General features: G+C 41.4%; 1 protein-coding gene and 1 long non-coding RNA gene across 10 annotated transcripts in view; one reads left to right on the top strand and one right to left on the bottom strand.

Annotated features, from left to right (window-relative positions):
* Positions 1 to 17,419, top strand: part of CC2D2A (coiled-coil and C2 domain containing 2A) — a 134,101-nt gene that overhangs the window by 81,524 nt on the left and 35,158 nt on the right. For 8 of the 9 annotated variants that reach the window (XR_012434690.1, XM_045392157.2, XM_065544798.1 and 5 more), the window contains 7 exons: positions 2,197 to 2,353; positions 4,531 to 4,678; positions 6,449 to 6,587; positions 8,685 to 8,888; positions 10,613 to 10,705; positions 12,001 to 12,092; positions 14,830 to 14,997. Coding sequence is in view for 7 of the 9 variants with exons in the window: in XM_045392157.2 (XP_045248092.2) it covers positions 2,197 to 2,353; positions 4,531 to 4,678; positions 6,449 to 6,587; positions 8,685 to 8,888; positions 10,613 to 10,705; positions 12,001 to 12,092; positions 14,830 to 14,997 (1,001 nt within the window). In the remaining 2 variants the exon portion in view is untranslated. Of the gene's footprint in view, positions 1 to 2,196; positions 2,354 to 4,530; positions 4,679 to 6,448; positions 6,588 to 8,684; positions 8,889 to 10,612; positions 10,706 to 12,000; positions 12,093 to 13,107; positions 13,305 to 14,829; positions 14,998 to 17,419 lie in introns of all 9 variants that reach the window. The other variant, XR_012434691.1, reaches the window with a different exon arrangement.
* LOC135970883 (uncharacterized) overlaps positions 1 to 17,419 on the bottom strand; it is a 67,518-nt gene that overhangs the window by 44,149 nt on the left and 5,950 nt on the right. The window lies entirely within an intron of this gene.

Raw genomic sequence — 17,419 nt, forward strand, 5'->3', positions numbered from 1 at the left:
CCAATGAGCTTGTAATTTAAGAGGTCAAACCAAAGTCTCCACTGCAATAAATGATAACTACTACATGTTCTTTAAGCTGTGTAAGATTATAGAATTATAGCCTCTTAAGGAGTGTTGGGTCAAGCAACAAATGACACTCCTTGTCACATCAGAGTTGTGAACCAATAAAAATATAAAGAAAATTTTTTAAAAGAGGAGGGGTCACTTACAAATTAACAGAGGCTTGAGGAACGTGTCAGTCAATTACAACATATGGAATACATTTTGATCCTGATTCACACGAAATGTTACAGAATTTTTTGAGGCTCACGAGGGAATTTGAAACTTACTAATAGTTGAGGTTATTAAGGAATTATTATAAAAACAGTATTGTAATTATGCTTTTTAAAAATATTATCTATTACAGATACATATTGAAATATTTACAGATAAAATGATGTCTAGATTCAAGATACTGGAGAGGAGGGGAATGGTTGAGAGTATAGATGAAATAAGATGGTCATAACATAGTGATCACTGAAGCACGGGGTGACAGGTCTGTGGTATATTATTATTCTTGCATTATATATGTTTGAAATTTTCCATAAAAGACTTTTTAGTATAGATCAAAATATCACCTTTTTAACTGATGAAGATGAATTTGGAGAGTGTGTTTTAAGTGTGCCACTTACGGGCTTCCTGCTGAACTCCTGCCTATTAGAATAGCTCACAGCAAAATTAAGTCTGGGGTCCTGAATTTAGTACCTGTGCAATTTCTGCCTTTGTCTTTGACCCAGTGACCCTCCATGCTCAGCCAGTCATCTTGCAAAGGTGAGCTGATGGATACGGGGGAAGCAAGGCCAGGATAGTAGCCAGGCACCACTTCATCCTCACTCCTGGACAAGAATTCAGATCAGGCTGGGTGCAGTGGTTCATGCCTGTAATCCCAGCACATGGGGAAGCCAAGGAGGGCAGATCACCTGAGGTCAGGAGTTCGAGACCAGCCTGGCCAACATGGTGAAACCCTGTCTCTACTAAAAATACAAACGTTAGCCAGGCGTGGTGGTGGGTGCCTGTAATCCCAGCTACTAGTGGGGCTGGGGCAGGAGAACCGCTCGAACCCAGGAAGCAGAGGTTGCAGTGAGCCAAGATCGCGGCACTGCACTCCAGCCTAGGTGACAGAGTGAGACTCCATCTCAAAAAAAAAAAGTTCAGATCATATGCCCTGTAAGGGAGGGTGGGCGGAAACGATCCATGGTGTCATCTTTGTGCATTCAATTGGTAAGTGGAAAATATTGACTAGTGGGGGACTATTACATAAGAAGAAAAATATAAAGATTAATTAGTAGAAATAAAAGTAGCAACATCCGCATTTTTCAAAAAATGTAAACCAGTCACAGAGACCTCATGTAGAGAAAGAATAAAACACAGGAAAGAAGCCAGGAGAACTGTGGAATATTATGTCATATTGTCACAAAAGTGAAGTGTACCAAGAATACAGGGGATCGAATGGAGCCAAGAGTCCAACTGAGGCTGGATTGGGCATTCTTAAACCATGGTTGCCCTGCAGTGGGGCCCTTCTCCTCATGGTGATAGCATCATAATGAGACACACCACAGTGATCGGTAGCAGAGCTGCTGGTGGTCTAATTGGCTCCATCTAGGAGAAGGTCTGAGAAAAATCTGGAGTTTCAGCAGCTAACAAATAAAATGAGGCCTGAAAGAGAAGAACTTGATAGATTTACTAAAAATGTAACACTCTGGAGTACTTCTGCATACAGAGCTTCTCTGACTGACTTGGAGATTGGTACAGATAATAAGCCATCTGGGGGCATGTCCTTACTGTCCCACCCATTCCTCCTGATGGCATTACTGTCTGAATACAACCTGAACCTGGAAAAAGAGGAGGCCCATTCTCCTAGTAAGCTGTATATTGGTTCGGAATAAAAACAATTATCCTTGCCTGCTGCTTCGATTAACCTCCCTACCCAGAAGATTAGTTCAGACAAGAAAGCCGGGTGTCAACAACTTGACCACAAACAGGTGTAAGCTCGTCTCCATGGAAACCATAGTAACACAACTCAACTTTCCACACTGAGATAAGTCCTTTGGGCTGGAACAGTGACCAGCACAAATACTAACAACATGGACTGATTATGTGAGTGTGAGCTCACACTATTGTTGCTTTTATTGGCTATTTCTCTTCTCTGGTTTTCAGGTCTATGAAACTATTGGACACAGTAGTCCCACCTTGCTAGCTGAAGTGTTTCTGCCTATTCCTGAGACTACTGTTGTCACTGGAAGGGCTCCTATTGAAGAAGTGGAGTTTAGCAGTAATCAGCATGTGACACTGGACCACGAGGGAGTTGGAAGTGGTATGGAAAGCTAGTATCTTCAATGGCTCACTGTTTCATTGTCAGATTTGAATGTGTATATATCTATTTCACTTCCCAGACAACCAGAGAATTGTAAAATTGATATCAAAAATTCACATTCAAACAAATAATGCTATGCAACTTTTGGCCAAGTTACTTTTTATATACTGTTGGTGACAATGTAAGTGCATATAACTATGCAACTACTAAGTAGTTTGGCAGTGTGAGTTAAGAACCTTGAAAATGACCTTTGGTGCCTTACTTTTATTTCTAGGAATCTTTCCTAAGAAAATAATTTGAAATGAGGACAAAGATTTGCGCATAAAAATGAACATCACAGTGTTGTTCATAAGCTCAAAAAGTTTGAAATAAATAATTTTAATAGGGAGATTTTTATTAATATTCTCTCATCTCCTTCTATAATTCCGATTGGATATATGATGGATCTTCTCACTCCTTCTTCCATGTTTCTTAACCTTTCTTTGTTACATTTGATGTCTTTTTCTTTCACTGCTACGATCTATGTAATTTCTTTAAATTTGTCCTGCAAGCCATGAATTCACTTTTTGGCTGTCTCTTATTATTGGAACTAATCCTTTCTGTTTTTCCTTCCAATTACTGTATATTTCAACTCTGGAAATTATGTTTAGTTATTTCCCAATCAGTGTTGTCAGTTCTGACAGCTTTTTTTCCTTTCCTCAGACTCTCAATCATTTCTTTTTATACATTCATTCATTCATTCAAATATTTTAAAATATTCTTAAATATTAGATATCTGATCATTCCAATACCTATCTACTTACTGGTCTGATTTTGTTGCCTCTTGTTTATGGTGGCTTGCTTCCTCATGTATCTGTTGATTTTTTTTTATTGTGACTTATATCTAGAACTTTATTTGCATTATTTATTTGAGGCCAAATCCAATCCTCAGGTCTAGAGACTTAGGTTTTAGTTCCAGCTCTGATATTGGCAAGCTGTGAGACTCTGGTAGTCATGTAACCTCTTTGCATATCATTTTCCTCATTTATAAAATGGATCTATTAGTAACTCCTTTAATGTCTTATAAGGTTATTTTGAAGATCAAGATAGGATATTCAATACGAAGGAAAGATCTAGAGTTACTTCATTTAGTGCTTGAAAATCTTCTCCTTTAGTTGATTAAATAACTGCCCAGAGTGTTTTTACCATTAAATTTCAGTTAGAGGCCAAATCAATGAGACTTTACTGTAGCTACAATAGCTTAGTAATAATTAACATGTGTTGTGCGATCACTATTTGCCAGGCATTGTGTAAGTGCTTTGCAAATATTAACTTATTTAACTCCTGTTCCTCACTTCTATCTTAGGGTGCTTGCACTTGTTCCTTCTGCCAGTAATGCTCTTTCCCAAAATAATACACCTCTACCTCTATTTCCTCATTTTCTTCAGTCATTTATTCAAAAGTCACCTTCATTGAGGCTTTCCTGGCCACCCCATCTAAAAGTTTATCCCCTCTCCACCCTCCAAAGCACAAATTTTCTATATACCTTCCCTAATTTGTTTCTCCTTAGCACTTGCATACTAGTCTCTAACATACTAAGTATTTCTCTTAGTATACTAACAGACTTACATACAGTCTCTAACATACTAAGCATTTCTCTTAGTATTGCTTCTCTCCCTGACTCATATATACACTCCATGAGAACAGAAGTTCTTTTCTTTCTCAGTTTTTAGAACAGGGATTCTTATCAGTTTTGCTTCTTTACCGCTATCTTCAGTGCCTGCAATAGTGCCTGGCATGAAGTAGAAGCTCAAATAAGTATTTTGAATGACTAAGTAAATAAATGTCTTTGAAATAACTCTGCAAAGAAGGTGCTATTTAGTATCCCTGATTTATACATTGAAAACTAAGGCTCAGAGAAGTTAACTAACCTGTCCAAGGTCACAAAGCTGTGAAGCAGGTGGAGCCACTCGAGAGTGCGTCATGAGAACGTCTACTCTCTGCCATCAGAGACAGAGCTGAGTAGCTGTCAGCATCATCACCTGAAGAAATTCAGTGACACCAGCTTGAATCACGTGCTCCATCTTCATCACCCCCACCCACTCCATGTTCCATTTGTCTACTATCTGCTTTCTTGCCAGGACTAGGCTCAGTCCCTCTTTCTAAACAGCATCCTGTTTAATCTGGTGTTTCCCTAGGAGTGCCCTTCTCATTTGAAGCTGATGGCAGTAACCAGTTGATTCTGATGACCTCAGGGAAAGTGTCTCATAGTGTGGCGTGGGCCATCGGAGAAAACGGGATACCTTTAATTCCTCCACTGTCACAGCAGAACATCGGATTTCGGAGGTAATACATGGTGAGAGTAAATTGATGAGCAATGTCAGTGTCAGCATTAAAGATAATGAAGGAGAAAGAAAGCTTGCAATATCATATTCTTTCCTTTATTGTCAGGTGCCAGTATTTTTAAGAGTTTTTTATTCTTAAGGTAAAAACAAAAAAAATTTATAACAACCTCTAGTCCAAAAAAATTAAAATATTAATAACCTAACAAATATTAAGTGTTTATCAGTATTAGATACAGTGAAAAGAATTTAATCTTCACAGTAACTCTAGGATGTACTCTTTCCCCTATTTTACAGATGGGGGAGGTGCACAGCATCACAGAATTGTATACACTTGGCCCTTAGTAAAGGTTTGTTGCTAATGATGATTGGTGTAGGAACTGCTATTTACATGAAAGTACCCATTCTCCAGTCTCCTCCCTTGATTGCTAGATCCTTGAGTCTCTACTCAGAACAGAAGAAAGGCACTCTGGGCCTCAACCTAGGCCAGCCCCTCCCTGTGTTTGATGCTTGTCCCTGAAGCCTGGATTGTATTCGCCCGTGGCCTGGGTCTTCCTCTGTCAGAGCCTCTCTCTGTCATTCCACAGTAAATGTGTCTACAGTCAATCATTTCACCATTCCAGGCCTCAGTTGCCTCACCTCTAAAATAAAAGGATTCATTGTAATCATCAAGAAGACACTTTCCACGTCACAGGCTGTGATGTTCAACTCGTGGAAAAACAGAATGGGGCTCGTTTGGTTCCCCTGATGCCCCCTGCATCCCCATAATGACCACCCATGTCCATGGGATAAAAACCACAAGGAGATGCTGCTCTGTGCTAAGTCAGAAGCCACTTTCAGTGGAGGCTTGACTATGCCTTTGAATGTAAGAAGTCTGCATTTATTTCACTGGTGTTTAGTGCTAGAAAAATCTCCTGGGGAGTAAAGCTTCAAATCCTCAGGATAGCAGGTAAAACACAATGTGATTAACAAGATATGCAGGACTATTAATAAAGCCCTAGCTTAACCTTGCTGACCGTGGCTTCCTTTGATTTCCGTGTGTCCAAAGCTGGTGCTTAAGTTGGTTGTTTAACAGTTGGTTTTAGGCTGGGCATGGTGGCTCACGCCTATAATCCCAGTACTTTGGGAGGCCGAGGCAGGCAGATCACTTGAGGTCAGGAGTCTGAGACCAGCTTGGCCAACATGGCAAAACCTCATCTCTACTGAAACAACAACAACAAAAAAAACTAGCTGGGCATGATCGCGCATGCCTGCAATCCCAGCTACTTGGGTGACTGAGGCATGAGAATCACTTGAACCTAGGAAGTGGAGGTTGCAGTGAGCTGAAATTGCACCACTGCACTCTAGCCTAGCCGACAGAGCAAGACTGTCTCAAAAAAAGAGTTGGTTTTGTTTCTTTTTCTTTTGGTTTGTCCTCAGCTATAGTGGGCCTCAGTGGCCTGGGATGTGAGGGTTTGTGGTTTTCTAGCACCAGATACAGAGGCTCCTCTTTACTTGCCAGAATCCAGGGACTGAGGGGCACTTTTATGCACTGGACAGAGTGTAGGAATTAGTCATAGTTGCACTCCTTCCATTCTTATTTATTTATTGTCCTTATTGTATGTTTAATAGCCATCATCAAGTAAAGAAAAATGACAAAATTCTTCCTTATGATAACATTTTCTCTCATGGAGGATAATAGCTTCCCTAAGTGATGCTATCTCTAGAATTTGAGGTCCTGATGCAAACTGTTTTGTGATCAAGTCAGTCTCATGGAATCAACTATTCTTTTCAGTGCTTTGAAGAGAGCAGATGCCATCTCATCTATTGGCACATCAGGACTGACGGATATGAAAAAGTTGGCCAAGTGGGCAGCAGAGTCCAAGCTCGACCCAAATGACCCCAACAATGCCCCTTTGATGCAGCTAATCTCGGTATGTAGCAGGAGGAACACATGCCATTTTTTGACTTGGCCTTTTACACAATTTTCCTTTACGCTGTCTTCTCCTATGCAATACTGTTTAAGAACATGGATGCTGGGTTGAATGCCAAGTTTGAATTCCAGCTCTGCGTCTTGCCTGGCTACAGGACCAAGGCAAGCATTCGGTGCTTCTAAGCCCTGTGCTGCTGTCATAGTGTGGTCATGAGGAAATGAACAGCTGCATATAAACACTTAAGTTGGCCAGGGACGGTGGCTCATGCCTGTAATTCCAGCACTTTGGGAGGCCAAGGCAGGAGGATCACTTGAGCCCAAGAGTTCGAAACCAGACTGAGCAACATGGCGAAACCCTATCTCTGCAAAAAATGTAAAAATGTGCTTGGCATGGTGGCACACACCTATAGTCCCAGCTACTAAGGAGGCTGAGGTGGGAGGATCAATTGAGTCCACAAGGTTGAGGCTTCAGTAAGCTGTGATCTTGCCACTGCACTCCAGTCTGGGCAATACAGTGAGACTCCCATCTCAAAAACAAACAAACAAACAAAACCCCTTTATCTGAGCACACAATTCGTGAGCAGTAAATATTGTGGTTGTCACTCCTACCTCTAACCTCTGTAAAACTCCTAAAGGTTTTATTTTCCCTTCTACAGAGAGGAAGCTGAGTTCAGAAACTCAGCGTTATTTGCTCAAGGTCACATGGCTAATAAGTTGATCTGATTTCAGGACACTTGCTTTCTTCATCATAACTTAAAGCATTGATGGGGCATTTTAAGAAAAATTTGTTTTGTTTTCTTGTTGTTGATTAATTAGGTTACCATTTAGGTTTCACTTAAGTATTTACCAGATAAATTGCTCATATCTACCATAATATTCAAAATTGTCTTCAGTGAATTTATGAATAAATTGGAACATTAGTTTATTTTTCTTGGTATCATATACAATTGGTTTTATTGGCAACTTCATTATTCACACAAAACCATAATAAACAAGTAGGTAATCCAGAGGGTAGCCCTAGCAACACATCCTTATGGCTATCCATATGCGTTTATCAATAGGATAATTGTAGCCAGTATGAACATTTTCATTTTGGTTCTAGTTTTTCCAAGTCCCGTAACAAACCTTGGTTTATTCTGACTTTTATCTTTATGAACTCTCCTTCAACATGATACACCTTAGTGTGCCTAATAGAAATATTAGGAAGATTGGGTCATTATTACCTAAAATGTAGTCTATTCCATGTAAAGTTTTCAAATCACATTTCAATAGACACATCACTTTCATTATTTTCTTTTTAACTATATGTTTTCCCATCAAAGAACAAAACAGAGATTGCCTTCTTGACTGGTCTCTTATTATGAACCAGGATTTTCACAGCAGAACTGCCTTTCCCATGCAAGGCCCCAGCACATCTTGGGGCACTGGCTTTCCCTCTGCTCAGGAGGTTACAGCCAGCAAAGCACCAAGCAGAGAGGCGGGCAGCACCTGGGTGAGGTGCAGTCCCCATCTGCTCAGCTTCTCAGAGGTGTTGGACCTGGCCATCTTGAAACAATGCACAGGGGCCTTGGAGGCTGTCTGGCCTGGATCCATCTCTGGCTCACTTTTCTCAATGACCAAGCCTGTGAGGTGCTCTTCAGAGACAGGAAAGCATGGCTGTGGAGCCAAGTAAAGCTGACCATCTGCCTCTGAGGCCTTTATCTGCATATGTGCATGACATTAAAAAGTCATATATTTGATTTTATATACAATATGTATATGAGTAATCTTATTTCTAGTAGGCACCTAGTAATACACTGCAGTCTGGCACAAATCTCTTCTTTTTCAGTCTGTATATTTGCATAATAACACTACTAGGGAAGCATGAACACCAAAAATGAAACCTAATTTTTATTGTTTGGAAAAATGATTTGTGGTATTGTTCACAGCTACTAAATGAATATAATAGCGTGTGACTCATTATTACTACATTTTAAAGTATTTTTTCTTTCAAGTCTTTTAATCTAAAACTTTTAAATGTTCCTTGACACTCAGTGCCAAGTTTCTTTGGATGAGATCTGACTGTCATCTGGAGTTTTGCATTTTCCATTTTTTATAGGTTGCTACCAGTGGTGAATCCTATGTCCCTGATTTCTTTAGACTGGAGCAGCTGCAACAGGAATTTAACTTTGTTTCAGATCAAGAATTAAATAGATCCAAACGATTTAGGCTTCTTCGTCTTAGAAGCCAAGAGGTGCCAGAATTCCGAAATTATAAGCAAGTTCCAGTCTATGACCGAGAAATTATGGAAAAGGTATTCCAGGTAAGAAATTGCCATAGAGGGGTTAATAAAATAATAAAGTACCTGCTGTGCTGTTAGGTATACTACTGTATACGTATTTTGTTTTGTTATGTTGTCACTAGCAATAGCGGTTTCTCTTTTATTGCACTTTTATACATAACCTTTCTATGCTTTTTCTTGAATTCACCATTTAAATAATCTCTCTGCCTCAATATAATGATATATAAACTAATCAGTAACCAGGATTCTGAGTCAACTGAACTGCGTACAATTAGAATTGTAGGGTTGAAAAATATCTTAGGGTTTAATATGGCTAATAATATTTGAATGCCTTAGGAATTCAATTCCATTTTAATGCAGTATTTACTAAGTGTCGTGTACTCAGCACACTGGTAAAGCACTGCAGGGAAAACTAGAGGGATAGGATCTGAACAGCCATGGGGTGGGTGGGGCAGGAAGGAGGTAAAGGAACAGGGCTGGATATCCATCCTGGTCAAGCGCAGCAGGAGGAACAAAGACTCAGAGGAGGGCAGATCACATCTCCCGGCGTGGGGCGGAGGAGCCTTTGAGGAATTGCAGGTAACAGGCCCGTGCAGGTGCGGCAGGCCAGTGAAACCAGACACATGCACTTTTTTTTTTTTTCCTGCTTTTCATGAACTGTAGACACACGCACTTTTATTAATACTTAACAAGGTAAATGGAGAGCCATCAGGAATTAGTACCACGAAGATTTTTCATGCCAAAACTATTCTTGAATAATATGGTTGGTTATTTGGTTCTTCTCTGTATTAGTCTGGACTTTGATCACAGGAGATAAAAGCCGATTTTGAACTACCTTAGGTACGAATGGAAGTTTACTGGATGATGAAATCTCAAAATAGCATTAAATATCTAAAAACGTGTGAATGGCATGAGTGCATCTGTGCCTGGCCTGCTGCCAGGAACCTTCTCCATCCTCTCTCAGCTTCTCTGAGGTGTTGGCATCATTTGCAGACAGGTTTTCTCTACTTGGCCACATGGTCACCAACATCATACAAGTTCACATCTAGTATCTTCAGCCAGCAGAGATGTGTCCTCCGAGCCTGAGTTAGGTACCATGACCAGGCATTCCACTGTGACCAGAGAGTGGGATTGGAGGAGAACATAGCAGTTCCCAGGGCACACACATAATTTTATTGACAGAAAAGGGGAGAAGCCTGAGCAGACAAAGCCAAATGTATGCATCACTCTCCTCCAAGCAGATGACCTGACTCAGCTACAGCCAGATGTTATATGATTATGGTAATATTTTAACTGAAACTTTACTTAAAATAGAAAAGGCAAAACTTAAGCAGGGGCTTCGCCTAAGTTGCTTGGAAGAGCTTCTCTGTGGCGTCTATTTCTTCCTGACTTAACATTTTAACTTGTAACTACTGTACAGAATTCTCTTCTACTAGTAAGGCATTTCAGCTACCTGTCTCAGAATCCTGGTTACTACATCAAAGACCAATTCTGAAACAAAAGTTAGAAAGAAGGTGGAAGAAATATTTAGAACCACAATTTATTTATTTATTTATTTATTTATTTTTATTATACTTTAAGTTCTAGGGTACACATGCACAATGTGCAGGTTTGTTACATATGTATACATGTGCCATGTTGTAGAACCACAATTTATAACTTAAATCATATGTGATAAATAATTCCCTGATCTTAAAAAAAGCACCAGAGAGTGCTTTAAAATCATTGCCTCTTTTTAATTTTAGGACTATGAGAAACGGTTACGAGACAGAAGTGTAATTGAAACCAAGGAACACATAGACACCCATAGGGCCATAGTAGCCAAGTACCTCCAGCAGGTAAGAAAAATCATATAAAACTGTCTTCATAGGGAGAAAAGAGCCAGGATCCTAAGGTGGAAAGTCCTCTACTCATAAATATCTGTGTGAGCTTACGCAAGCCACTTAGCTGGCATAAATTTCCTCATAAATACAAATATACAATTGATTGACAACTATCATCACCTTTCAAATATATGAAACCACTAGGTTATGTTCTGGTTTATTATCAGCGGTTATCTTTTAATGGGGCATAATTACAAGGGATTCAATTTCTAAGTCATGTTTTTTCCAATATTTGAATGTTGCATTGCGTTACAACGATTACCTTCGTAATCAGAAAAAAACAAAAGTTTTTAAACCATATACTAACTGCCCTTATGCACTAGAAAACTAAAAATTAAAGCTGAAACATCCTTTCATTTGTCCTTTTTCCTTCGTTTCCTTCTTTCCTTCCTTCCTTCAATAACCTTAACTTGCCACAAATGCCACAGTGACTACAGTGCATTTTCCCTATCCAGTGTGTCTACCCTGTGGCTCATGTATTATTTAAAAAAAAAAAAAAAAAAAACATATAAAAAAACCTATTTAAGAGGTTATTTATTTTTATTTTTATATATTTGAGACAGGGGGCTGGCTGGCTCTGTCGCCCAAGCTGAAGTGCAGTCAGTAGTGTGATCTCAGCTCACTCTAACCTCCACCTCCTGGGCTCAAGCCATCCTCCCACCTCAGCCTCTCGAGTAGCCAGGACTACAGGTGCACACTACCATATCTGGCTAATTTTTATATTTTTTGTAGAGATGGGGTTTCACCATGTGCCCCAGGCTAGTCTCGAACTCCTGAGCTCAAGCAATCCACTCGCCTCGGCCTTTCAAAGTGCTGGGATTACAGGCGTGAGCCACCGTGCCCAGCCAGAGGTCCTCTGGAATTAGGAAGTGAATCATTCTGAATAAGGGAATAACTTAAGAATCAGTTCTTAAGTATGTGTGTTTTGAGACTGGCCCTATTTTTTGTAATGGTTAATTCATTAATTCAGCAAAAGTTTGCCATCTTATATGCCAGGAACTTTACCAGGAACTCCAATATTGCAATAAGCAAAACAGGAAAACCCCTGACTTTAGGGAGCTTACAGTCTAGTACAGAAACCTAGAGGGTTTACAGCAAGAGGAGACCAGCATTGCAGAGGAAAGTAACAGTTGGGCTGGAGGGTCGGGGGGACACTAAGATGACATTAGGGTAAAAACTTGGAGTGTGGAGAGTGAACTATGAAGTTTAAATAATAAGAACATTTTAAATAAGCTGATTTCTTTCCCCAGGTTAGAGAATCAGTGATAAATCGTTTCTTAATTGCAAAACAGTATTTTCTTCTTGCTGATATGATAGTAGAAGAAGAAGTTCCCAATATCAGGTAAAAATAATCAAAGCCACTATTATCACTTCTTATAAAAATTATTTGTACTCTTATTGTATGAAAGGTATCATATAAGATTTTTAAAAATCATTGTATGGTATGCATTTGGGCCAGGAATAATGTGTTAAACCTGGTTAAACCTGGTTAATACCTGATGATGACATTAGTTGAGGAATTTCTATTAGAACAAATCTTCCTAGGGCCTCTCCCATCACATTCCAATAAAGCCCATCTCACCTCCCCTACTTCCAAATCAACTTCATTAGCCTTTCCCATTTCCTCATTCTCATTGAACTAAACCTGACAGCATTTCCCTCCTGCAAGTACTTCTCCTGTCTTCCTAGTCTCCCAGTGCCAGACATTCCCTTTCTCTCCTGTCACATGGCAGTAGAGGTGGCTGAAACCCCACCCATAAGCTTCTGGGGTACACGAGGAAACCTGGTTCCAGCACCACAGCTGATGGGCAGAGAGCTGGTGCATGTGCTTGGTGAGAGGGCAGAACAGCAGGGAAGATCTGATATTCACATAGATATTGGGAATTGACTGTATTTGCTTGATTGACTCATTAGTTTGGATAACTGTCATATGGCTTCAACTAGGGGTGTGGATACAGAAAAGATGAAAGATAATTTCCCATACTGGTGGTCTTGTGCAGGCCACATGACCTTTTCTGTGATTAAGTCTCTTGGTCTCCTAAAAAGGTTTTTTCTATGCACATACTTTCTCTCCACCATCAAGTTGGGAAGGAGACAAAAAAAAAAAAATGTGCTATCCATAGCAGCCCCTTTCCACATATAGAAAGGAGGCTACACCCACATAAATCCATGCAAAACCTCTCTCTCTATTCCAGGCCCACAGTCCAGTCACTGTATGTTTTCAAAGTCATGAAAAGTACACTTAGAATAGATGATGATTTTTCATATTGTTTTTTTTTTCTTTTCCTTTTTTCTGCTTTACTTTCTGCATTAAGTTCTGAAGGCTCAGGGTATGTTCTTTCTTCTTTTAATTTCAGTTCCTTCTTGGCTTTAAGATGTTTCTGTATTTGATGGTCCTGGCTGACATGGTGCTCCCATGCTGACTGCTATGGAGACATCAAAGTCTCAGGGAGGACTTACCTCCAGGGGAGGGAGGAAGCATTGACAGTGGAAGTGTTGTCATGTTAGGACCTCTAACAAAGTTCTGTCTCTGAGGCCCCCTAGTTTGGGTTAGGTAAGTGTCCTGGCAGAGTGATTAAAAACATGAGCTGTGTAGTCACAGTGACCTGAGTTTGAACCCTGCTCTCCCTCCTACTACTAAGGAACCTTCAGCAAATCATAACACCTCTCGTAGCCTCTAATTTCTTCATCTGAAATATGGGGTAAATATCATCTGTGTAAATATTAGAAATGTTATATGTAAGGCACCCAGCACTCTTCTCAATACATAGGAGGTGCTTATAAATGGTAGCTATTCTGTGCAAAACCTTGGAGAACAAACAGGAACAACAGCTCCTGGAATCCTGGAACTTCCTTGGGATTCCTTATAGGAGCTGTCAGCAGTGCCTAGACAGGAGCTGCAGAGACCTCAGCCTCAGCTGGCATGTGCCTCTTGCAAAAAGGGGCTCCAGTCAAGAGGTCACTTAGCCAGCTCTGATTCTCAGGAAGGAAGCAGAGAACCATGTGCATTGTAGCCTGTGGCCAGCTCTGCAGAGCTGGCTTTGTTCTTTGTTTCACACAGCCATGAACATCAGCTTCCAGATACAAAGTCACATCTTTGTTTCTGTTTAGTTTCTGGGTCAGAATTTATTTGGTCCATGAACCTTTCTCCTATGATTCACTGACTCTGTTGCTTTCATCTTCCAGGAAGTGTTTCTTGCATATCATCTCCGTGAAAGGTAGAGACATGAGAGAACGAGCCTCTTGCTTCTCCCCTACCCGCTTCCTCCTCCCTATACCTCCTCCTCTTCCTCCACCTTAATCACTGGCCTCAACCCAATAGTTACCATTTTAGGACATCTACTAAACACTAGACCAGTGTCAGGGTGCTTTGCACACACTTTCTTCTTCAATCCCTTCAACAACCTAAAGAAGTAGGTATCATTATCCACATTTTACAGATGATGAAACAGAGACTTAAAGAGGTGAAATAATTTGCCCAAGGGCAAAGAGTGGAGCCAGGATTCACACCCAGTTCTAACTCCAGAGAGAAAGAGATAACCCAGCAACTGCCTAAGCAGCCGTACACACCCACTGCCATGTGAAGAGAGCAGACTAATAGGAGATCAAGGGGTTTGAAAGAGAGAGTAACCCTTCTAGCCAGTGTAGCTGAGTCTCTGGGGGAGGTGAAGACACTGGGCCCAAGGAATGGGTAAAACTGCAACCAACTAGGCAGACAAGGAAGATGCAGGGAGGCATTCCCTCTGCAGGACTGGCCCAAGCAAATGTGAAGGGTGGGAGACCATAGGCATGTTTGAGGAACTGGTGGATGAGCAAGGTAGAGATTAGGCAGGAAACATAGGGGCCAGAGCATGGCTTTTTTTCCTTGGATAAGCAGCAGCTAGAGTAAGTTTTAACAATCCATGCAGTAGGATCTCTCCCATTTGGGAGAATTTCTAGACTATTTCCACCCACCTTCAAAGGACAAAGAGTTTTTCAGGGGCCTGTGCAGGACCGTGGGGCAGAGTTCAGGAAGTTGTCTCATAATTTTGCAGACCTTTCTTTTTCTTAGAGTCCTGATCCTGTTCTGTAATCATTAGCATTTTGGGCCTAAGCCTTTTCAAGCTGGCAGAACAAAAGCGACCATTGCGGCCAAGGAGAAAAGGTCGGAAGAAGGTGACAGCCCAAAACCTGTCTGATGGAGACATAAAGCTGCTGGTGAACATTGTCCGAGCTTACGATATTCCAGTGAGGAAGCCGGCAGTGAGGTGAGAGCCCTCCCAACAGCCCGAGATGCAGTATGCAGCATCCCAGCCAAGTCAATCACTCCTTTACAGCACACTCACTCTCATTCTTAACATGGTTATTGTTCAGCAGGGGGCTGAGGGTCATTGCAAAGCCAAGGCCCTACTGTTTGCAAGTAATAGAGATGATTCCGTCAATTCAGGCTACAGGGGGGATTTATTAGGAACATCTCGAATAACTCAGGACAAGGACAAGAGGTATAGCTGAACTACATGGTAGACTACAGGGATAAGATAGTTCTCCTGAGGCCCCATGGCCTCTCACTTGCCTCACTCTGAGTTTGCTTCATTTTTCTCCATGTGATGGAAGTGGCCCATGCAGCCAGAGTACCACCAACTAAGCGTCATTTTCTCCAGAGAAATCTGAAGGCGCTAACTTGGTCAGGTGTTGATCCATGGTCTAATCGCCGATAACCAGAAAGACAGGGTCAGAAGCACCAGCCTCAAAGACAGGAACAGATCTCAGAGAAGTGGGTATGAGCTGGGGAGAGTCACAGAAGGTGTCTATCCAAGGCTCTGAAACATGTGTGCCGTGAACATAAAAATGTGGCTTCCCTTTCATCTGTTCTGAGTAATGTGTTATGACTACTAGAATTCACTACACCAGGGACAACAAGGAGCCTTCAGCCATTGGGAAGATGAGTCTGAGGAAACAGAGGAGGAAGGACCAAAAATTAAAACTACTTTTTTTTGTAGAGATAGGGTCCTGCTATGTTGCCCAGGCTGGTCTGGAACTCCTGGCCTCAAGCGATCCTCCTGCCTCAGCCTCCCAAAGTGCTGGGATTACTGGTGTGAGCCAATGCACCTGGCCTGAAACTTCTTTTTGGTGGTGCCCTTACCAGTGTAATGGGAGAAAAGTAGCACTTAACATGTATTCACCATGTTTCAAGCACCATGGTAGGCAGGTTCACATGTAATATTTCATTTCGAGGCCAGGTGCGGTGGCTCATGCCTGTAATCCCAGCACTTTGGGAGGCCAAGGTGGGCGGATCACAAGATCAGGAGATCAAGACCATCCTGGTGAACACAGGGAAACCCCATCTCTACTAAAAATACAAAAAAATTAGCCGGGCGTGTTGGTGAGCGCTTGTAGTCCCAGCTACTGGGGAGGCTGAGGCAGGAGAATGGCATGAACCTGGGGGGCAGAGCTTGTGGTGAGCGGAAACTGCGCCACTGCACTCCAGCCTGGGCGACAGAGTGAGACTCTGTCTCACAAAAAAAAAAAAAAAAGATTTCGTTTAACTGTTCCTGCTATTACTATCTCCATTTCACAAAAGGGGAAATGGAAGTAGAGTATAAGTGACTTGGCTAAGGTCATTCAGCCCTATCTGTTTCCTTGGAGGAAAACTGTTCCAGCCCTTGCCGTCTTTTCTCCCTAGGTTCTTACCGTTTAATTTAGTTCTGTCTCTCTCCTTCCTCTCACCCCATTATTTTGCCTTACATTTTTTATTTTGAAACAGAGTCTCACTCTGTTGCCCAGGCTGAGTACAGTGGTGCTATCACAGCTCACTGCAGCCTCGACCTCCTGGGCTCAAGGGATCCTCCCATCTCAGTTTCCCAAGTAGTTGGGACTACAGGTGTGCCCCACCATGCCAGGCTAATTTTTTATTTTTTGTAGAGACAGGGTGTCCCAATTTTGCCCAGGCTGGTCTTGGACTCCTGGCCTCAAGTGATCCTCCTGCCTCTACCTCCCAAAGTGCTGGGACTATAGGCATGAGCCACTGCCGCCCGGCCCCTACATATTTGTGTGTGTGTGTGTGTGTGTGTCTTTTTTTTTTTTTTTAAGTCTTTAACCTATTAGAAAGCATCTACCATCATCAACTATTCCTAATGCTTTGTTACTTGTAAATGCCCATATAAGCTCTTGAATCTGCTGTGGCATTGCTTTCCTGAGCTCACAGCCTACCCTTTCACACTGATTGCCACAAAGCTCAACTGGGGTGAAAAACTATTTTTTAAAGAACATAGAGGTGCTTCTTGTAGTTTTCACCTCCATAGACTATTTTTAAGTGTTAAATCACTTCATTCAACTAAATTAAGGGAGCACAGTTGATCCTACATGCTACACATTCAATGCAGATGGATCGAGACAGCTCAGACATCAACTGTTCCATTAAACCTGCCCAAGTCTTCACCCTTTACCTTTGCATTCATCCACATAGGGTTTGTTTTCTTTTTTTTTTTTTTTTTTTTTTTGCCTCCCTCACTGTTCTCATACAGCCTCTGACCATCCCTCTAGTCTAATACCTATCTCACTTTACTGAGATGATTTGTTTATGTGTCTGCCTTCCAGTCTAATCTGCACTGAAGTGTTATCTTCTTCATCTTAAAAGCCCAAAGTCTAACATGGGGCCTAAAATACAGGTAATAAAAAAATGGGTTTGGG

This window comes from Macaca fascicularis, chromosome 5, assembly GCF_037993035.2.
Source record: "Macaca fascicularis isolate 582-1 chromosome 5, T2T-MFA8v1.1".
In the NCBI taxonomy this organism is placed as follows: Eukaryota; Metazoa; Chordata; class Mammalia; order Primates; family Cercopithecidae; genus Macaca; species Macaca fascicularis.